The 19952-nt window shown below is 50.0% G+C and overlaps 1 protein-coding gene across 1 annotated transcript in view; it reads right to left on the bottom strand.

Moving 5' to 3' along the window:
- LOC139416981 (filamin-A-like) overlaps nt 1-18936 on the bottom strand; it is a 165723-nt gene extending 146787 nt beyond the window's left edge. The window contains exons 1-2 of the mRNA XM_071166212.1: nt 18585-18936; nt 4381-4632 (exon numbers count right to left, since the gene is read on the bottom strand). Of these exons, the coding sequence (XP_071022313.1) occupies nt 4381-4632; nt 18585-18936 (604 nt within the window). The remainder of the gene's footprint in view (nt 1-4380; nt 4633-18584) is intronic.
- Nucleotides 18937-19952: the final 1016 nt, after the last annotated feature.

Genomic DNA, 19952 nt, shown 5'->3' with positions numbered 1-19952 from the left:
AACCATTAACCAACAGACCCCCACTCCTCTCCATCTTAGTATAACAATTTACCAACTGACCCCCTCTCCATCTCATCATGACCATTTACCAACTGACCCCCTCTCCTCTCCATCTCATCATGACCATTTACCAACTGACCTCCTCTCCTCTCCATCTCAGCATGACCATTTACCAACTGACCCCCTCTCCATCTCAGCATGACCATTTGCCAACTGACCCCCTCTCCATCTCAGCATGACCATTTACCAACTGACCCCCTCTCCTCTCCATCTCAGCATGACCATTTACCAACAGACCCCCTCTCCATCTCAGCATGACCATTTACCAACTGACCCCCTCTCCATCTCAGTATAACCATTTACCAACTGACCCCCTCTCCATCTCAGCATGACCATTTACCAACAGACCCCCTCTCCATCTCAGCATGACCATTTACCAACTGACCCCCTCTCCATCTCAGTATAACCATTTACCAACTGACCCCCTCTCCTCTCCATCTCATCATGACCATTTACCAACTGACCTCCTCTCCTCTCCATCTCAGCATGACCATTTACCAACTGACCCCCTCTCCATCTCAGCATGACCATTTGCCAACTGACCCCCTCTCCATCTCAGCATGACCATTTACCAACTGACCCCCTCTCCTCTCCATCTCAGCATGACCATTTACCAACAGACCCCCTCTCCATCTCAGCATGACCATTTACCAACTGACCCCCTCTCCATCTCAGTATAACCATTTACCAACTGACCCCCTCTCCATCTCAGCATGACCATTTACCAACTGACCCCCTCTCCATCTCAGTATAACCATTTACCAACTGACCCCCTCTCCTCTCCATCTCATCATGACCATTTACCAACTGACCCCCTCTCCATCTCATCATGACCATTTACCAACTGACCCCCTCTCCATCTCAGCATGACCATTTACCAACTGACCCCCTCTCCTCTCCATCTCAGCATGACCATTTACCAACAGACCCCCTCTCCATCTCAGCATGACCATTTACCAACTGACCCCATCTCCATCTCAGTATAACCATTTACCAACTGACCCCCTCTCCTCTCCATCTCATCATGACCATTTACCAACAGACCTCCTCTCCTCTACATCTCAGTAAAACCATTTACCAACTGACCCCCTCTCCTCTCCATCTCATCATGACCATTTACCAACAGACCCCCTCTCCATCTCAGCATAACCATTAACCAACAGACCCCCACTCCTCTCCATCTTAGTATAACAATTTACCAACTGACCCCCTCTCCATCTCATCATGACCATTTACCAACTGACCCCCTCTCCTCTCCATCTCATCATGACCATTTACCAACTGACCCCCTCTCCATCTCATCATGACCATTTACCAACAGACCCCCTCTCCATCTCAGTATAACCATTTACCAACAGACCCCCTCTCCATCTCATCATGACCATTTACCAACTGACCCCCTCTCCATCTCATCATGACCATTTACCAACTGACCCCCTCTCCTCTCCATCTCATCATGACCATTTACCAACTGACCCCCTCTCCATCTCATCATGACCATTTACCAACTGACCCCCTCTCCATCTCATCATGAACATTTACCAACTGACCCCCTCTCCATCTCAGCATGACCATTTACCAACTGACCCCCTCTCCATCTCATCATGACCATTTACCAACTGACCCCCTCTCCATCTCAGTATAACCATTTAGCAACAGACCCCCTCTCCTCTCGATCTTAGTATAACCATTTACCAACTGACCACCTCTCCATCTCATCATGACCATTTACCAACTGACCCCCTGTCCTCTCCATCTCATCATGACCATTTACCAACTGACCCCCTCTCCATCTCATCATGACCATTTACCAACATACCCCCCTCTCCATCTCAGTATAACCATTTAACAACTGACCCCCTCTCCTCTCCATCTCAGTATAACCATTTACCAACTGACCCCCTCTCCATCTCATCATGACCATTTACCAACAGACCCCCTCTCCTCTCCATCTCATCATGACCATTTACCAACTGACCCCCTCTCCATCTCATCATGACCATTTACCAACTGACCCCCTCTCCATCTCAGTATAACCATTTACCAATTGACCCCCTCTCCATCTCAGTATAACCATTTACCAACTGACCCCCTCTCCTCTCCATCTCATCATGACCATTTACCAACTGACCCCCTCTCCATCTCAGCATGACCATTTACCAACTGACCCCCTCTCCATCTCATCATGACCATTTACCAACTGACCCCCTCTCCTCTCCATCTCATCATGACCATTTACCAACTGACCCCCTCTCCATCTCATCATGACCATTTACCAACTGACCCCCTCTCCTCTCCATCTCAGCATGACCATTTACCAACTGACCCCCTCTCCTCTCCATCTCATCATGAACATTTACCAACTGACCCCCTCTCCATCTCAGCATGACCATTTACCAACTGACCCCCTCTCCATCTCAGCATGACCATTTACCAACTGACCCCCTCTCCATCTCAGCATGACCATTTACCAACTGACCCCCTCTCCATCTCAGCATGACCATTTACCAACTGACCCCCTCTCCTCTACATCTCATCATGACCATTTACCAACAGACCCCCTCTCCATCTCAGTATAACCATTTACCAACAGACCCCCTCTCCTCTCCATCTTAGTATAACCATTTACCAACTGACCCCCTCTCCTCTCCATCTTAGTATAACCATTTACCAACTGACCCCCTCTCCATCTCATCATGACCATTTACCAACTGACCCCCTCTCCTCTCCATCTCAGCATGACCATTTACCAACTGACCCCCTCTCCATCTCATCATGACCATTTACCAACAGACCCCCTCTCCATCTCAGTATAACCATTTACCAACAGACCCCCTCTCCATCTCATCATGACCATTTACCAACTGACCCCCTCTCCATCTCAGCATGACCATTTACCAACTGACCCCCTCTCCTCTCCATCTCATCATGACCATTTACCAACTGACCCCCTCTCCATCTCATCATGACCATTTACCAACTGACCCCCTCTCCTCTCCATCTCATCATGACCATTTACCAACTGACCCCCTCTACATCTCAGCATGACCATTTACCAACTGACCCCCTCTCCTCTCCATCTCATCATGACCATTTACCAACTGACCCCCTCTCCATCTCAGCATGACCATTTACCAACTGACCCCCTCTCCTCTCCATCTCATCATGACCATTTACCAACTGACCCCCTCTCCATCTCATCATGACCATTTACCAACTGACAAACATCCCTCTATCTCTATTACATAATATAATCTATTACATAATGTAATAATAATATAATCTATTACAGACTTCCCACCTTTCTTTCTTTTCCCTCCACACACAAACCCTGAAATCACCTGCCCCCCCCCCCCCCCACGCACACACACACAAACCCTGAAATCACCTACCCACCCCCCCACACAAACCCTGAAATCACCTGCCCCCCCCCACACACACACACAAACCCTGAAATCACCTACCCCCCCACACACACAAACCCTGAAATCACCTACCCACCCCCCCACACAAACCCTGAAATCACCTGCCCCCCCCCCCCCACACACACACACACACAAACCCTGAAATCACCTACCCCCCCACACACACAAACCCTGAAATCACCTACCCACCCCCCCCACACAAACCCTGAAATCACCTGCCCCCCCCACACACACACACAAACCCTGAAATCACCTACCCCCCCACACACACAAACCCTGAAATCACCTACCCCCCCACACACACAAACCCTGAAATCACCTGCCCCCCCCACACACACACACAAACCCTGAAATCACCTACCCCCCCTCCCCACACAAACCCTGAAATCACCTACCCCCCGCCACACACAAACCCTGAAATCACCTACCCCCCTCCACACACAAACCCTGAAATCACCTACCCCCCTCCACACACAAACCCTGAAATCACCTACCCCCCCCCACACACACACAAACCCTGAAATCATCTACCCCCCCACACACACAAACCCTGAAATCACCTACCCCCCCCACACACACACACACACAAACCTTGAAATCACCTACCCCCCTCCACACACAAAGCCTGAAATCACCTATCCCCCCCTCCACACATACCCTGACATCACCTACCCCCCCTCCCCACACATACCCTGAAATCACCTATCCCCCCTCCCCACACATACCCTGAAATCACTTACCGCCCCCCCTCACACAAACCATGTGATTCACCTACACCCTCCACACACACACAAACCCAAAAATCACTTACACCCCCCCAAACCCTTATAATGCTTGGCCCACCTTTGACTACGACCCTTAACCCCTAACCTCTAATCCCTGACCCCTAACCTACCCGGAGCACAGCTGTTGACCAGTGCCCCCAGTGCTCTGCCACTCTGCCAGTCTCTGCTGAAGTTGTGGATGGAGATCTCTGGGAGCTTGTTCTGGATCCATCCCAGAAGCCTCTGTTTCGGGGTCTTGTGCTGGCCGTCACCCCCCTCCTCCTCCTCGTCCCACATGGGCATGGAGATGGAGTAGTGGAGGATCAATGTCCACACCATGCCAAGGATCAGCTTCAGGTTACCATCCACTATGGCCTTGGAGTCTGGAGGAGAGACAGTAATATATAGGATCAGCTTCAGGTTACCATCCACTATGGCCTTGGAGTCTGGAGGAGAGACAGTAATATATAGGATCAGCTTCAGGTTACCATCCACTATGGCCTTGGAGTCTGGTGGAGAGAGTAATCTAGGATCGTGGGGGGATTGTGGTTGTAGGAAACTTTGAGAGAGGGTTGGGGTTATCACATCTGGCCGAGATTGGGAGTCCCATAGGGAATGGCACAATTGGCCCAGCGTCATCGGGGATTGGCTGGGGTAAGCGTCATTGTAAATTAGAATTTGATCTAAACTGACTTGCCAAGTTAAATAAAGGTTCAAAATGTTTAAAAAGATTGGTGATGGGGAGATCATAGACCAGCCCACACTGGTCTTTAATCCCATACAGACCAGCCCACACGGGTCTTTACACCCACACAGACCAGCCCACACTGGTCTTTACACCCATACAGATCAGCCCACACTGGTCTTTAATCCCATACAGACCAGCCCACACTGGTCTTTAATCCCATACAGACCAGCCCACACTGGTCTTTACACCCACACAGACCAGCCCACACTGGTCTTTACACCCATACAGACCAGCCCACACTAGTCTTTAATCCAAAACAGACCAGGCCACACAGGTCTTTACTCCCACACAGACCAGCCCACACTGGTCTTTACACCCACACAGACAAGCCCACACTGGTCTTTACACCCACACAGACCAGCCCACACTGGTCTTAACACCCATACAGACCAGCCCACACTGGTCTTTACTCCCACACAGACCAGCCCACACTGGTCTTTACACCCACACAGACCAGCCCACACTGGTCTTTACACCCATACAGACCAGCCCACACGGGTCTTTAATCCCACACAGACCAGCCCACACTGGTCTTTAATCCCATATAGACCAGCCCACACTGGTCTTTACACCCACACAGACCAGCCCACACTGGTCTTTAATCCCATATAGACCAGCCCACACTGGTCTTTACACCCACACAGACCAGCCCACACAGGTCTTTAATCCCATACAGACCAGCCCACACTGGTCTTTAATCCCATACAGACCAGCCCACACTGGTCTTTAATCCCATACAGACCAGCCCACACTGGTCTTTACACCCACACAGACCAGCCCACACGGGTCTTTAATCCCACACAGACCAGCCCACACTGGTCTTTACACCCACACAGACCAGCCCACACGGGTCTTTAATCCCATACAGACCAGCCCACACTGGTCTTTACACCCACACAGACCAGCCCACACGGGTCTTTAAACCCACACAGACCAGACCACACTTGTCTTTAATCCCATACAGACCAGCCCACACGGGTCTTTAATCCCATACAGACCAGCCCACACTGGTCTTTACACCCACACAGACCAGCCCACACTGGTCTTTAAACCCACACAGACCAGCCCACATGGGTCTTTAATCCCATACAGACCAGCCCACACTGGTCTTTACACCCACACAGACCAGCCCACACGGGTCTTTAATCCCATACAGACCAGCCCACACTGGTCTTTACACCCACACAGACCAGCCCACACGGGTCTTTAATCCCATACAGACCAGCCCACACTGGTCTTTACACCCACACAGACCAGCCCACACTGGTCTTTACACCCACACAGACCAGCACACACGGGTCTTTAATCCCATACAGACCAGCCCACACTGGTCTTTAATCCCATACAGACCAGCCCACACTGGTCTTTACACCCACACAGACCAGCCCATACGGGTCTTTAATCCAAAACAGACCAGCCCACACTGGTCTTTACACCCACACAGACCAGCCCACACGGGTCTTTAATCCCATACAGACCAGCCCACACTGATCTTTACACCCACACAGACCAGCCCACACTGGTCTTTAATCCCACACAGACCAGCCCACACTGGTCTTTAATCCCATACAGACCAGCCCACACTGGTCTTTACACCCACACAGACCAGCCCACACTGGTCTTTAATCCCATACAGACCAGCCCACACTGGTCTTTACACCCACACAGACTAGCCCACACGGGTCTTTAATCCCATACAGACCAGCCCACACTGGTCTTTAATCCCACACAGACCAGCCCACGCGGGTCTTTAATCCCATACAGACCAGCCCACACTGGTCTTTACACCCACACAGACCAGCCCACACGGGTCTTTAATCCCATACAGACCAGCCCACACTGGTCTTTACACCCACACAGACCAGCCCACACTGGTCTTTAATCCCATACAGACCAGCCCACACTGGTCTTTACACCCACACAGACCAGCCCACACTGGTCTTTAATCCCACACAGACCAGCCCACACTGGTCTTTAATCCCATACAGACCAGCCCACACTGGTCTTTACACCCACACAGACCAGCACACACGGGTCTTTAATCCCATACAGACCAGCCCACACGGGTCTTTACACCCACACAGACCAGCCCACACTGGTCTTTACACCCATACAGACCAGCCCACACTGGTCTTTAATCCCATACAGACCAGCCCACACTGGTCTTTAATCCCATACAGACCAGCCCACACTGGTCTTTACACCCACACAGACCAGCCCACACTGGTCTTTACACCCATACAGACCAGCCCACACTAGCCTTTAATCCAAAACAGACCAGGCCACACAGGTCTTTACTCCCACACAGACCAGCCCACACTGGTCTTTACACCCACACAGACAAGCCCACACTGGTCTTTACACCCACACAGACCAGCCCACACTGGTCTTAACACCCATACAGACCAGCCCACACTGGTCTTTACTCCCACACAGACCAGCCCACACTGGTCTTTACACCCACACAGACCAGCCCACACTGGTCTTTACACCCATACAGACCAGCCCACACGGGTCTTTAATCCCACACAGACCAGCCCACACTGGTCTTTAATCCCATATAGACCAGCCCACACTGGTCTTTACACCCACACAGACCAGCCCACACTGGTCTTTAATCCCATATAGACCAGCCCACACTGGTCTTTACACCCACACAGACCAGCCCACACAGGTCTTTAATCCCATACAGACCAGCCCACACTGGTCTTTAATCCCATACAGACCAGCCCACACTGGTCTTTAATCCCATACAGACCAGCCCACACTGGTCTTTACACCCACACAGACCAGCCCACACGGGTCTTTAATCCCACACAGACCAGCCCACACTGGTCTTTACACCCACACAGACCAGCCCACACGGGTCTTTAATCCCATACAGACCAGCCCACACTGGTCTTTACACCCACACAGACCAGCCCACACGGGTCTTTAAACCCACACAGACCAGACCACACTTGTCTTTAATCCCATACAGACCAGCCCACACGGGTCTTTAATCCCATACAGACCAGCCCACACTGGTCTTTACACCCACACAGACCAGCCCACACTGGTCTTTAAACCCACACAGACCAGCCCACATGGGTCTTTAATCCCATACAGACCAGCCCACACTGGTCTTTACACCCACACAGACCAGCCCACACGGGTCTTTAATCCCATACAGACCAGCCCACACTGGTCTTTACACCCACACAGACCAGCCCACACGGGTCTTTAATCCCATACAGACCAGCCCACACTGGTCTTTACACCCACACAGACCAGCCCACACTGGTCTTTACACCCACACAGACCAGCACACACGGGTCTTTAATCCCATACAGACCAGCCCACACTGGTCTTTAATCCCATACAGACCAGCCCACACTGGTCTTTACACCCACACAGACCAGCCCATACGGGTCTTTAATCCAAAACAGACCAGCCCACACTGGTCTTTACACCCACACAGACCAGCCCACACGGGTCTTTAATCCCATACAGACCAGCCCACACTGATCTTTACACCCACACAGACCAGCCCACACTGGTCTTTAATCCCACACAGACCAGCCCACACTGGTCTTTAATCCCATACAGACCAGCCCACACTGGTCTTTACACCCACACAGACCAGCCCACACTGGTCTTTAATCCCATACAGACCAGCCCACACTGGTCTTTACACCCACACAGACTAGCCCACACGGGTCTTTAATCCCATACAGACCAGCCCACACTGGTCTTTAATCCCACACAGACCAGCCCACGCGGGTCTTTAATCCCATACAGACCAGCCCACACTGGTCTTTACACCCACACAGACCAGCCCACACGGGTCTTTAATCCCATACAGACCAGCCCACACTGGTCTTTACACCCACACAGACCAGCCCACACTGGTCTTTAATCCCATACAGACCAGCCCACACTGGTCTTTACACCCACACAGACCAGCCCACACTGGTCTTTAATCCCACACAGACCAGCCCACACTGGTCTTTAATCCCATACAGACCAGCCCACACTGGTCTTTACACCCACACAGACCAGCACACACGGGTCTTTAATCCCATACAGACCAGCCCACACTGGTCTTTAATCCCATACAGACCAGCCCACACTGGTCTTTACACCCACACAGACCAGCCCACACGGGTCTTTAATCCAAAACAGACCAGCCCACACTGGTCTTTACACCCACACAGACCAGCCCACACGGGTCTTTAATCCCATACAGACCAGCCCACACTGGTCTTTACACCCACACAGACCAGCCCACACTGGTCTTTAATCCCACACAGACCAGCCCACACTGGTCTTTAATCCCATACAGACCAGCCCACACTGGTCTTTACACCCACACAGACCAGCCCACACGGGTCTTTAATCCCATACAGACCAGCCCACACTGGTCTTTACACCCACACAGACTAGCCCACACGGGTCTTTAATCCCATACAGACCAGCCCACACGGGTCTTTAATCCCACACAGACCAGCCCACGCGGGTCTTTAATCCCATACAGACCAGCCCACACTGGTCTTTACACCCACACAGTACAGCCCACACGGGTCTTTAATCCCATACAGACCAGCCCACACTGGTCTTTACACCCACACAGACCAGCCCACACTGGTCTTTAATCCCATACAGACCAGCCCACACTGGTCTTTACACCCACACAGACCAGCCCACACTGGTCTTTAATCCCACACAGACCAGCCCACACTGGTCTTAACACCCATACAGACCAGCCCACACTGGTCTTTACACCCACACAGACCAGCCCACACTGGTCTTTACACCCACACAGACCTGCCCACACTGGTCTTTACACCCACACAGACCAGCCCACACTTGTCTTTAATCCCACACAGACCAGCCCACACTAGTCTTTACACCCACACAGACCAGCCCACACTGGTCTTTACACCCACACAGACCAGCCCACACTGGTCTTTACACCCACACAGACCAGCCCACACGGGTCTATAATCCCATACAATGGGCTGAGATTGGGGTGATTGATCACAGAATAATTGCTCATGAGGTCCTGCCCTGGGGGGGGTTAAAACATTCCCCCAGGACAGGAAGAAGAATGCTCCTCATAGACAGGTGGAGTGCTGCTGAGTCCAGCTACCAAACATGATTGGAATCCTGCAGCCCAGAAGACAGCTATTCCCAGTAGGTGTCAGTTTTTCTGACCGGATCCTTATATGGACACATTTCCAACACACTGACATCGACCATACCATGCCGCCTGGGTCCATACTTTGCATAGACCATGGTTTAAACTGAGCAGAGAGTTGTTTCTGGTACATGGCAACAAATTCCGTCTCAGTCAATTAAAACCATCCATGTTGTTGGACGTGATCCAACACTTTTTCAATGAAGCACGCTAACCAGAAATCCTCAGGCAAGTTCTGAAACTCTACTCCACACTGCTAGGACCTAATAATGCCTCAGCCTTCTCCACAACCACACTGCTAGGACCTAATAATGTCTCAGCCTTCTCCACAACCACACTGCTAGGGCCTAATAATGTCTCAGCCTTCTCCACACTGCTAGGACCTAATAATGTCTCAGCCTTCTCCACAACCACACTGCTAGGGCCTGATAATGTCTCAGCCTTCTCCACACTGCTAGGACCTAATAATGTCTCAGCCTTCTCCACAACCACACTGCTAGGGCCTGATAATGTCTCAGCCTTCTCCACACTGCTAGGAACTAATAATGTCTCAGCCTTCTCCACACTGCTAGGACCTAATAATGCCTCAGCCTTCTCCACAACCACACTGCTAGGGCCTAATAATGTCTCAGCCTTCTCCACAACCACACTGCTAGGGTCTAATAATGTCTCAGCCTTCTCCACAACCACCCTGCTAGGGTCTAATAATGGCTCAGCCTTCTCCACACTGCTAGGACCTAATAATGTCTCAGCCTTCTCCACAACCACCCTGCTAGGGTCAAATAATGTCTCAGCCTTCTCCACACTGCTAGGACCTAATAATGTCTCAGCCTTCTCCACAACCACCCTGCTAGGGCCTAATAATGCCTCAGCCTTCTCCACAACCACACTGCTAGGACCTAATAATGTCTCAGCCTTCTACACACTGCTAGGACCTAATAATGTCTCAGCCTTCTCCACAACCACACTGCTAGGACCTAATAATGTCTCAGCCTTCTCCACACTGCTAGGACCTAATAATGTCTCAGCCTTCTCCACAACCACCCTGCTAGGGCCTAATAATGCCTCAGCCTTCTCCACAACCACCCTGCTAGGGCCTAATAATGTCTCAGCCTTCTCCACAACCACACTGCTAGGACCTAATAATGTCTCAGCCTTCTCCACAACCACCCTGCTAGGGCCTAATAATGTCTCAGCCTTCTCCACAACCACACTGCTAGGGTCTAATAATGTCTCAGCCTTCTCCACAACAACCTGCTAGGGTCAAATAATGTCTCAGCCTTCTCCACACTGCTAGGACCTAATAATGTCTCAGCCTTCTCCACAACCACCCTGCTAGGGCCTAATAATGCCTCAGCCTTCTCCACACTGCTAGGACCTAATAATGTCTCAGCCTTCTCCACAACCACACTGCTAGGACCTAATAATGTCTCAGCCTTCTCCACAACCACCCTGCTAGGGCCTAAAAATGCCCCAGCCTTCTCCATAACCACCCTGCTAGGGTCTAATAATGTCTCAGCCTTCTCCACACTGCTAGGACCTAATAATGTCTCAGCCTTCTCCACAACCACCCTGCTAGGGCCTAATAATGTATCAGCCTTCTCCACAACCACACTGCTAGGACCTAATAATGTATCAGCCTTCTCCACAACCACCCTGCTAGGGCCTAATAATGTCTCAGCCTTCTCCACAACCACACTGCTAGGGCCTAATAATGTCTCAGCCTTCTCCACACTGCTAGGGCCTAATAATGTCTCAGCCTTCTCCACAACAACACTGCTAGGGTCTAATAATGTCTCAGCCTTCTCCACAACCACACTGCTAGGGTCTAATAATGTCTCAGCCTTCTCCACAACCACACTGCTAAGACCTAATAATGTCTCAGCCTTCTCCACAACCACTCTGCTAGGACCTAATAATGTCTCAGCCCTTTCCACAACCACACTGCTAGGGCCTAATAATGTCTCAGCCTTCTCCACAACCACTCTGCTAGGGCCTAATAATGCCTCAGCCTTCTCCACACTGCTAGGGCCTAATAATGTCTCAGCCTTCTCCACAACCACACTGCTAGGACCTAATAATGTCTCAGCCCTTTCCACAACCACACTGCTAGGGCCTAATAATGTCTCAGCCTTCTCCATACTGCTAGGACCTAATAATGTCTCAGCCTTCTCCACAACCACACTGCTAGGGTCTAATAATTTCTCAGCCTTCTCCATAACCACACTGCTAGGGTCTAATAATGTCTCGCCTTCTCCACAACCACACTGCTAGGACCTAACAATGTCTCAGCCTTCTCCACAACCATACTGCTAGGGTCTAATAATGTCTCAGCCTTCTCCACAACCACTCTGCTAGGGTCTAATAATGTCTCAGCCTTCTCCACAACAGCTCTGCTAGGGCCTAATAATGTCTCAGCCTTCTCCACACTGCTAGGGCCAAATAATGTCTCAGCCTTCTCCACAACAACACTGCTAGGGTCTAATAATGCCTCAGCCTTCTCCACAACCACACTGCTAGGGTCTAATAATGTCTCAGCCTTCTCCACAACCACTCTGCTAGGACCTAATAATGTCTCAGCCTTCTCCACAACCACACTGCTAGGGTCTAATAATGTCTCAGCCTTCTCCACAACCACCCTGCTATGGCCTAATAATGTCTCAGCCTTCTCCACAACCACACTGCTACGACCGAATAATATCTCAGCCTTCTCCACAACCACACTGATAGGGCCTAATAATGTCTCAGCCTTCTCCACACTGTTAGGGTCTAATAATGTCTCAGCCTTCTCCGCAACCACACTGCTAGGGCCTAATAATGTCTCAGACTTCTCCATACTGCTAGGACCTAATAATGTCTCAGCCTTCTCCACAACCACACTGCTAGGACCTAATAATGTCTCAGCCTTCTCCACAACCACACTGCTAGGGCCTAATAATGTCTCAGCCTTCTCCACAACCACTCTGCTAGGACCTAATAATGTCTCAGCCTTCTCCACAACCACTCTGCTAGGGCCTAATAATGTCTCAGCCTTCTCCACAACCACTCTGCTAGGGCCTAATAATGTCTCAGCCTTCTCCACAACAACACTGCTAGGACCTAATAATGTCTCAACCTTCTCCACAACCACACTGCAAGGGCCTAATAATGTCTCAGCCTTCTCCACAACCACTCTGCTAGGGCCTAATAATGCCTCAGCAATCTCCACACTGCTAGGACCTAATAATGTCTCAGCCCTTTCCACAACCACACTGCTAGGGTCTAATAATGTCTCAGCCTTCTCCACAACCACCCTGCTAGGGTCTAATAATGTCTCAGCCTTCTCCACAACCACACTGCTAGGGTCTAATAATGTCTCAGCCTTCTCCACAACCACACTGCTAGGACCTAATAATGTCTCAGCCTTCTCCACAACCACACTGCTAGGACCTAATAATGTCTCAGCCTTCTCCACAACCACACTGCTAGGACCTAACAATGTCTCAGCCTTCTCCACAACCACACTGCTAGGGTCTAATAATGTCTCAGCCTTCTCCACAACCACACTGGTCTAATAATGCCTCAGCCTTCTCCACAACCACACTGCTAGGGCCTAATAATGTCTCAGCCTTCTCCACAACCACACTGCTAGGACCTAATAATGTCTCAGCCTTCTCCACAACCACCCTGCTAGGGCCTAATAATGTCTCAGCCTTCTCCACAACCACACTGCTAGGGTCTAATAATGTCTCAGCCTTCTCCACAACAACCTGCTAGGGTCAAATAATGTCTCAGCCTTCTCCACACTGCTAGGACCTAATAATGTCTCAGCCTTCTCCACAACCACCCTGCTAGGGCCTAATAATGCCTCAGCCTTCTCCACAACCACACTGCTAGGACCTAATAATGTCTCAGCCTTCTCCACACTGCTAGGACCTAATAATGTCTCAGCCTTCTCCACAACCACCCTGCTAGGGCCTAAAAATGCCCCAGCCTTCTCCATAACCACCCTGCTAGGGTCTAATAATGTCTCAGCCTTCTCCACACTGTTAGGACCTAATAATGTCTCAGCCTTCTCCACACTGCTAGGACCTAATAATGTCTCAGCCTTCTCCACAACCACCCTGCTAGGGCCTAATAATGTATCAGCCTTCTCCACAACCACACTGCTAGGACCTAATAATGTATCAGCCTTCTCCACAACCACCCTGCTAGGGCCTAATAATGTCTCAGCCTTCTCCACAACCACACTGCTAGGGCCTAATAATGTCTCAGCCTTCTCCACACTGCTAGGGCCTAATAATGTCTCAGCCTTCTCCACAACAACACTGCTAGGGTCTAATAATGTCTCAGCCTTCTCCACAACCACACTGCTAGGGTCTAATAATGTCTCAGCCTTCTCCACAACCACCCTGCTAGGGCCTAATAATGTCTCAGCCTTCTCCACAACCACCCTGCTAGGACCTAATAATATCTCAGGCTTCTCCACAACCACCCTGCTAGGGCCTAATAATGTCTCAGCCTTCTCCACAACCACACTGCTAAGACCTAATAATGTCTCAGCATTCTCCACAACCACTCTGCTAGGACCTAATAATGTCTCAGCCCTTTCCACAACCACACTGCAAGGGCCTAATAATGTCTCAGCCTTCTCCACAACCACTCTGCTAGGGCCTAATAATGCCTCAGCCTTCTCCACACTGCTAGGGCCTAATAATGTCTCAGCCTTCTCCACAACCACACTGCTAGGACCTAATAATGTCTCAGCCCTTTCCACAACCACACTTCTAGGGCCTAATAATGTCTCAGCCTTCTCCATACTGCTAGGACCTAATAATGTCTCAGCCTTCTCCACAACCACACTGCCTGGGTTTAATAATTTCTCAGCCTTCTCCATAACCACACTGCTAGGGTCTAATAATGTCTCAGCCTTCTCCACAACCACACTGCTAGGACCTAACAATGTCTCAGCCTTCTCCACAACCATACTGCTAGGGTCTAATAATGTCTCAGCCTTCTCCACAACCACTCTGCTAGGGTCTAATAATGTCTCAGCCTTCTCCACAACAGCTCTGCTAGGGCCTAATAATGTCTCAGCCTTCTCCACACTGCTAGGGCCTAATAATGTCTCAGCCTTCTCCACAACAACACTGCTAGGGTCTAATAATGTCTCAGCCTTCTCCACAACCACACTGCTAGGGTCTAATAATGTCTCAGCCTTCTCCACAACCACTCTGCTAGGACCTAATAATGTCTCAGCCTTCTCCACAACCACACTGCTAGGGTCTAATAATGTCTCAGCCTTCTCCACAACCACACTGCTAGGACCGAATAATATCTCAGCCTTCTCCACAACCACACTGATAGGGCCTAATAATGTCTCAGCCTTCTCCACACTGTTAGGGTCTAATAATGTCTCAGCCTTCTCCGTAACCACACTGCTAGGGCCTAATAATGTCTCAGCCTTCTCCATACTGCTAGGACCTAATAATGTCTCAGCCTTCTCCACAACCACACTGCTAGGACCTAATAATTTCTCAGCCTTCTCCACAACCACTCTGCTAGGGCCTAATAATGTCTCAGCCTTCTCCACAACCACACTGCTAGGGCCTAATAATGTCTCAGCCTTCTCCACAACCACTCTGCTAGGACCTAATAATGTCTCAGCCTTCTCCACAACCACTCTGCTAGGGTCTAATAATGTCTCAGCCTTCTCCACAACCACTCTGCTAGGGCATAATAATGTCTCAGCCTTCTCCACAACAACACTGCTAGGACCTAATAATGTCTCAGCCTTCTCCACAACAACACTGCTAGGACCTAATAATGTCTCAACCTTCTCCACAACCACACTGCAAGGGCCTAATAATGTCTCAGCCTTCTCCATACTGCTAGGACCTAATAATGTCTCAGCCCTTTCCACAGCCACACTGCTAGGGCCTAATAATGTCTCAGCCTTCTCCACAACCACTCTGCTAGGGCCTAATAATGCCTCAGCCTTCTCCACACTGCTAGGACCTAATAATGTCTCAGCCCTTTCCACAACCACACTGCTAGGGTCTAATAATGTCTCAGCCTTCTCCACAACCACTTGCTAGGACCTAATAATGTCTCAGCCTTCTCCACAACCACACTGCTAGGGTCTAATAATGTCTCAGCCTTCTCCACAACCACACTGCTAGGACCTAATAATATCTCAGCCTTCTCCACAACCACACTGCTAGGACCTAATAATGTCTCAGCCTTCTCCACAACCACACTGCTAGGACCTAACAATGTCTCAGCCTTCTCCACAACCACACTGCTAGGGTCTAATAATGTCTCAGCCTTCTCCACAACCATACTGCTAGGGTCTAATAATGTCTCAGCCTTCTCCACAACCACACTGCTAGGGTCTAATAATGTCTCAGCTTCTCCACAACCACACTGGTCTAATAATGTCTCAGCCTTCTCCACAACCATACTGCTAGGGTCTAATAATGTCTCAGCCTTCTCCACAACCACTCTGCTAGGGTCTAATAATGTCTCAGCCTTATCCACAACAGCTCTGCTAGGGCCTAATAATGTCTCAGCCTTCTCCACACTGCTAGGGCCTAATAATGTCTCAGCCTTCTCCACAACAACACTGCTAGGGTCTAATAATGTCTCAGCCTTCTCCACAACCACACTGCTAGGGTCTAATAATGTCTCAGCCTTCTCCACAACCACACTGCTAGGACCTAATAATGTCTCAGCCTTCTCCACTACCACACTGCTAGGGTCTAATAATGTCTCAGCCTTCTCCACAACCACCCTGCTAGGGCCTAATAATGTCTCAGCCTTCTCTACAACCACACTGCTAGGACCGAATAATATCTCAGCCTTCTCCACAACCACACTGCTAGGGCCTAATAATGTCTCAGCCTTCTCCACACTGCTAGGGTCTAATAATGTCTCAGCCTTCTCCACAACCACACTGCTAGGGCCTAATAATGTCTCAGCCTTCTCCATACTGCTAGGACCTAATAATGTCTCAGCCTTCTCCACAACCACCCTGCTAGGGTCTAATAATGTCTCAGCCTTCTCCACAACCACACTGCTAGGGCCTAATAATGTCTCAGCCTTCTCCACAACCACACTGCTAGGGCCTAATAATGTCTCAGCCTTCTCCACAACCACTCTGCTAGGGCCTAATAATGTCTCAGCCTTCTCCACACTGCTAGGACCTAATAATGTCTCAGCCTTCTCCACAACCACACGGCTAGGACCTAATAATGTCTCAGCCTTCTCCACAACCACACTGCTAGGACCTAATAATGTCTCAGCCTTCTCCGCAACCACACTGCTAGGACCTAATAATGTCTCAGCCTTCTCAACCACTCTGCTAGGGCCTAATAATGTCTCAGCCTTCTCCACAACAACACTGCTAGGACCTAATAATGTCTCAGCCTTCTCCACAACCACACTGCTAGGGCCTAATAATGTCTCAGCCTTCTCCATACTGCTAGGACCTAATAATGTCTCAGCCCTTTCCACAGCCACACTGCTAGGGCCTAATAATGTCTCAGCCTTCTCCAAAACCACTCTGCTAGGGCCTAATAATGCCTCAGCCTTCTCCACACTGCTAGGACCTAATAATGTCTCAGCCTTCTCCACAACCACACTGCTAGGACCTAATAATGTCTCAGCCTTCTCCACAACCACACTGCTAGGACCTAATAATGTCTCAGCCTTCTCCACAACAACACTGCTAGGACCTAATAATGTCTCAACCTTCTCCACAACCACACTGCTAGGACCTAATAATGCCTCAGACTTCTCCACAACCACACTGCTAGGGTCTAATAATGTCTCAATCTTCTCCATACTACTAGGACCTAATAATGTCTCAGCCTTCTCCACAACCACACTGCTAGGACCTAATCATGTCTCAGCCTTCTCCACAACAACACTGCTAGGACCTAATAATGTCTCAGCCTTCTCCACACTGCTAGGGCCTAATAATGCCTCAGCCTTCTCCACACTGCTAGGGCCTAATAATGTCTCTCCATGTAACTGTACCCCCCACCTCTACAGTGTTATTATAACTGTCCCCCCCACCTCTACAGTGTTATTATAACTGTCCCCCCCCCCCACCTCTACAGTGTTATTATAACTGTACCCCACACCTCTACAGTGTTATTATAACTGCCCCCCCCCCCCACCTCTACAGTGTTATTATAACTGCCCCCCCCCCCCACCTCTACAGTGTTATTATAACTGCCCCCCCCCCCCCCACCTCTACAGTGATATTATAACTGCCCCCCCCCCCCTACAGTGTTATTATAACTGCCCCCCCCCACCTCTACAGTGTTATTATAACTGTCCCCCCCCCCCCCCCCCACCTCTACAGTAGGCACAGCTTTACGCCAATAAGGTAGCCTACTATAAGTATAGTAACTTTCACCCACCTATGGACACCAGCTTGATGTTCTCCTTGTCTAGGAACTCGAGCGCTACCGAAACGTTCTCAAGCTGCATCTGTCGGAAGGTGGGTTTCTGGTTGTATTTCCTGAACATTTTCTTCTGGCTCAACACCTCCAGGAGTCCGATCAGCCGCAGCCCGTCACTCAGGTCCATCTGGAGATTGGTGATCTGCTTGTTGACGCATTTCAGATGCTCGTTACACCAGCGGGTGAAGGTGTTCTGTTGGATCTTCTTCCATGTCGCGCCCTCTGCGAGGTCCTTCTCTGTAGCAGGCATGTCCGGGGCGTTGAGCGCCGGTTGGACCGACTGGTGCTGGCGGGGGTGGGAGCCACTCATTTTTATGGTGGCTGGTCTCTCCGCTCACTGCCAAGGATTTAGGGTGGAGTCTGAGATGGACGTCCGCTCCCTCTCGCTCTTCTTTCTCCCTTTCGCTCTTCTTTCTCCCTCTCGCTCTTCTTTCTCCCTCTCGCTGCTGCGCCAAAGTTTCTGCCGGAGAAATGACAGAGAGAGAGAAAGAGGGATGAGATCTAGGGAAAATAATTGGATTGCCTGGAGTTGTGGATATGTGGAGTTTAATAAGAACCCGAAAAGTTGATGAGTGTTTAGTTTGTCCCCCTGTAACCAATACAAAGAGGTGGGGGAGTGAAGATGCAATTCCTTGTATACACATTGCTGTGTTTATGAGCTTGTCCCCCGACATAGTAACATCACACCTGCCACTACAATTCCAGTGTTGAGCTATGATGCATTATGGTACCAAAAGTGGAGTAATGTATAGCCAATCATTTAAACAGCTTCCTAAATATTCTGAAGATGAATGCAGATTGCCCACCGCATGCAGACATATCTAATTAAATGGGCATGCATGGTATGCTTCACTAGGCCCTCCCAATCCAACAGACGGTTCTATAGGTTGTAATTAACCAGACTAGGCCCTCCCAATCCAACAGACGGTTCTATAGGTTGTAATTAACCAGACTAGGCCCTCCCAATCCAACAGACGGTTCTATAGGTTGTAATTAACCAGACTAGACCCTCCCAATCCAACAGACGGTTCTATAGGTTGTAATTAACCAGACTAGGCCCTCCCAATCCAACAGACGGTTCTATAGGTTGTAATTAACCAGACTAGACCCTCCCAATCCAACAGACGGTTCTATAGGTTGTAATTAACCAGACTAGGCCCTCCCAATCCAACAGACGGTTCTATAGGTTGTAATTAACCAGACTAGGCCCTCCCAATCCAACAGACGGTTCTATAGGTTGTAATTAACCATACTAGGCCCTCCCAATCCAACAGACGGTTCTATAGGTTGTAATTAACCAGACTAGACCCTCCCAATCCAACAGAC

Source organism: Oncorhynchus clarkii, chromosome 9, assembly GCF_045791955.1.
Source record: "Oncorhynchus clarkii lewisi isolate Uvic-CL-2024 chromosome 9, UVic_Ocla_1.0, whole genome shotgun sequence".
In the NCBI taxonomy this organism is placed as follows: Eukaryota; Metazoa; Chordata; class Actinopteri; order Salmoniformes; family Salmonidae; genus Oncorhynchus; species Oncorhynchus clarkii.
This window is presented reverse-complemented; position numbering and strand designations above follow the sequence as displayed.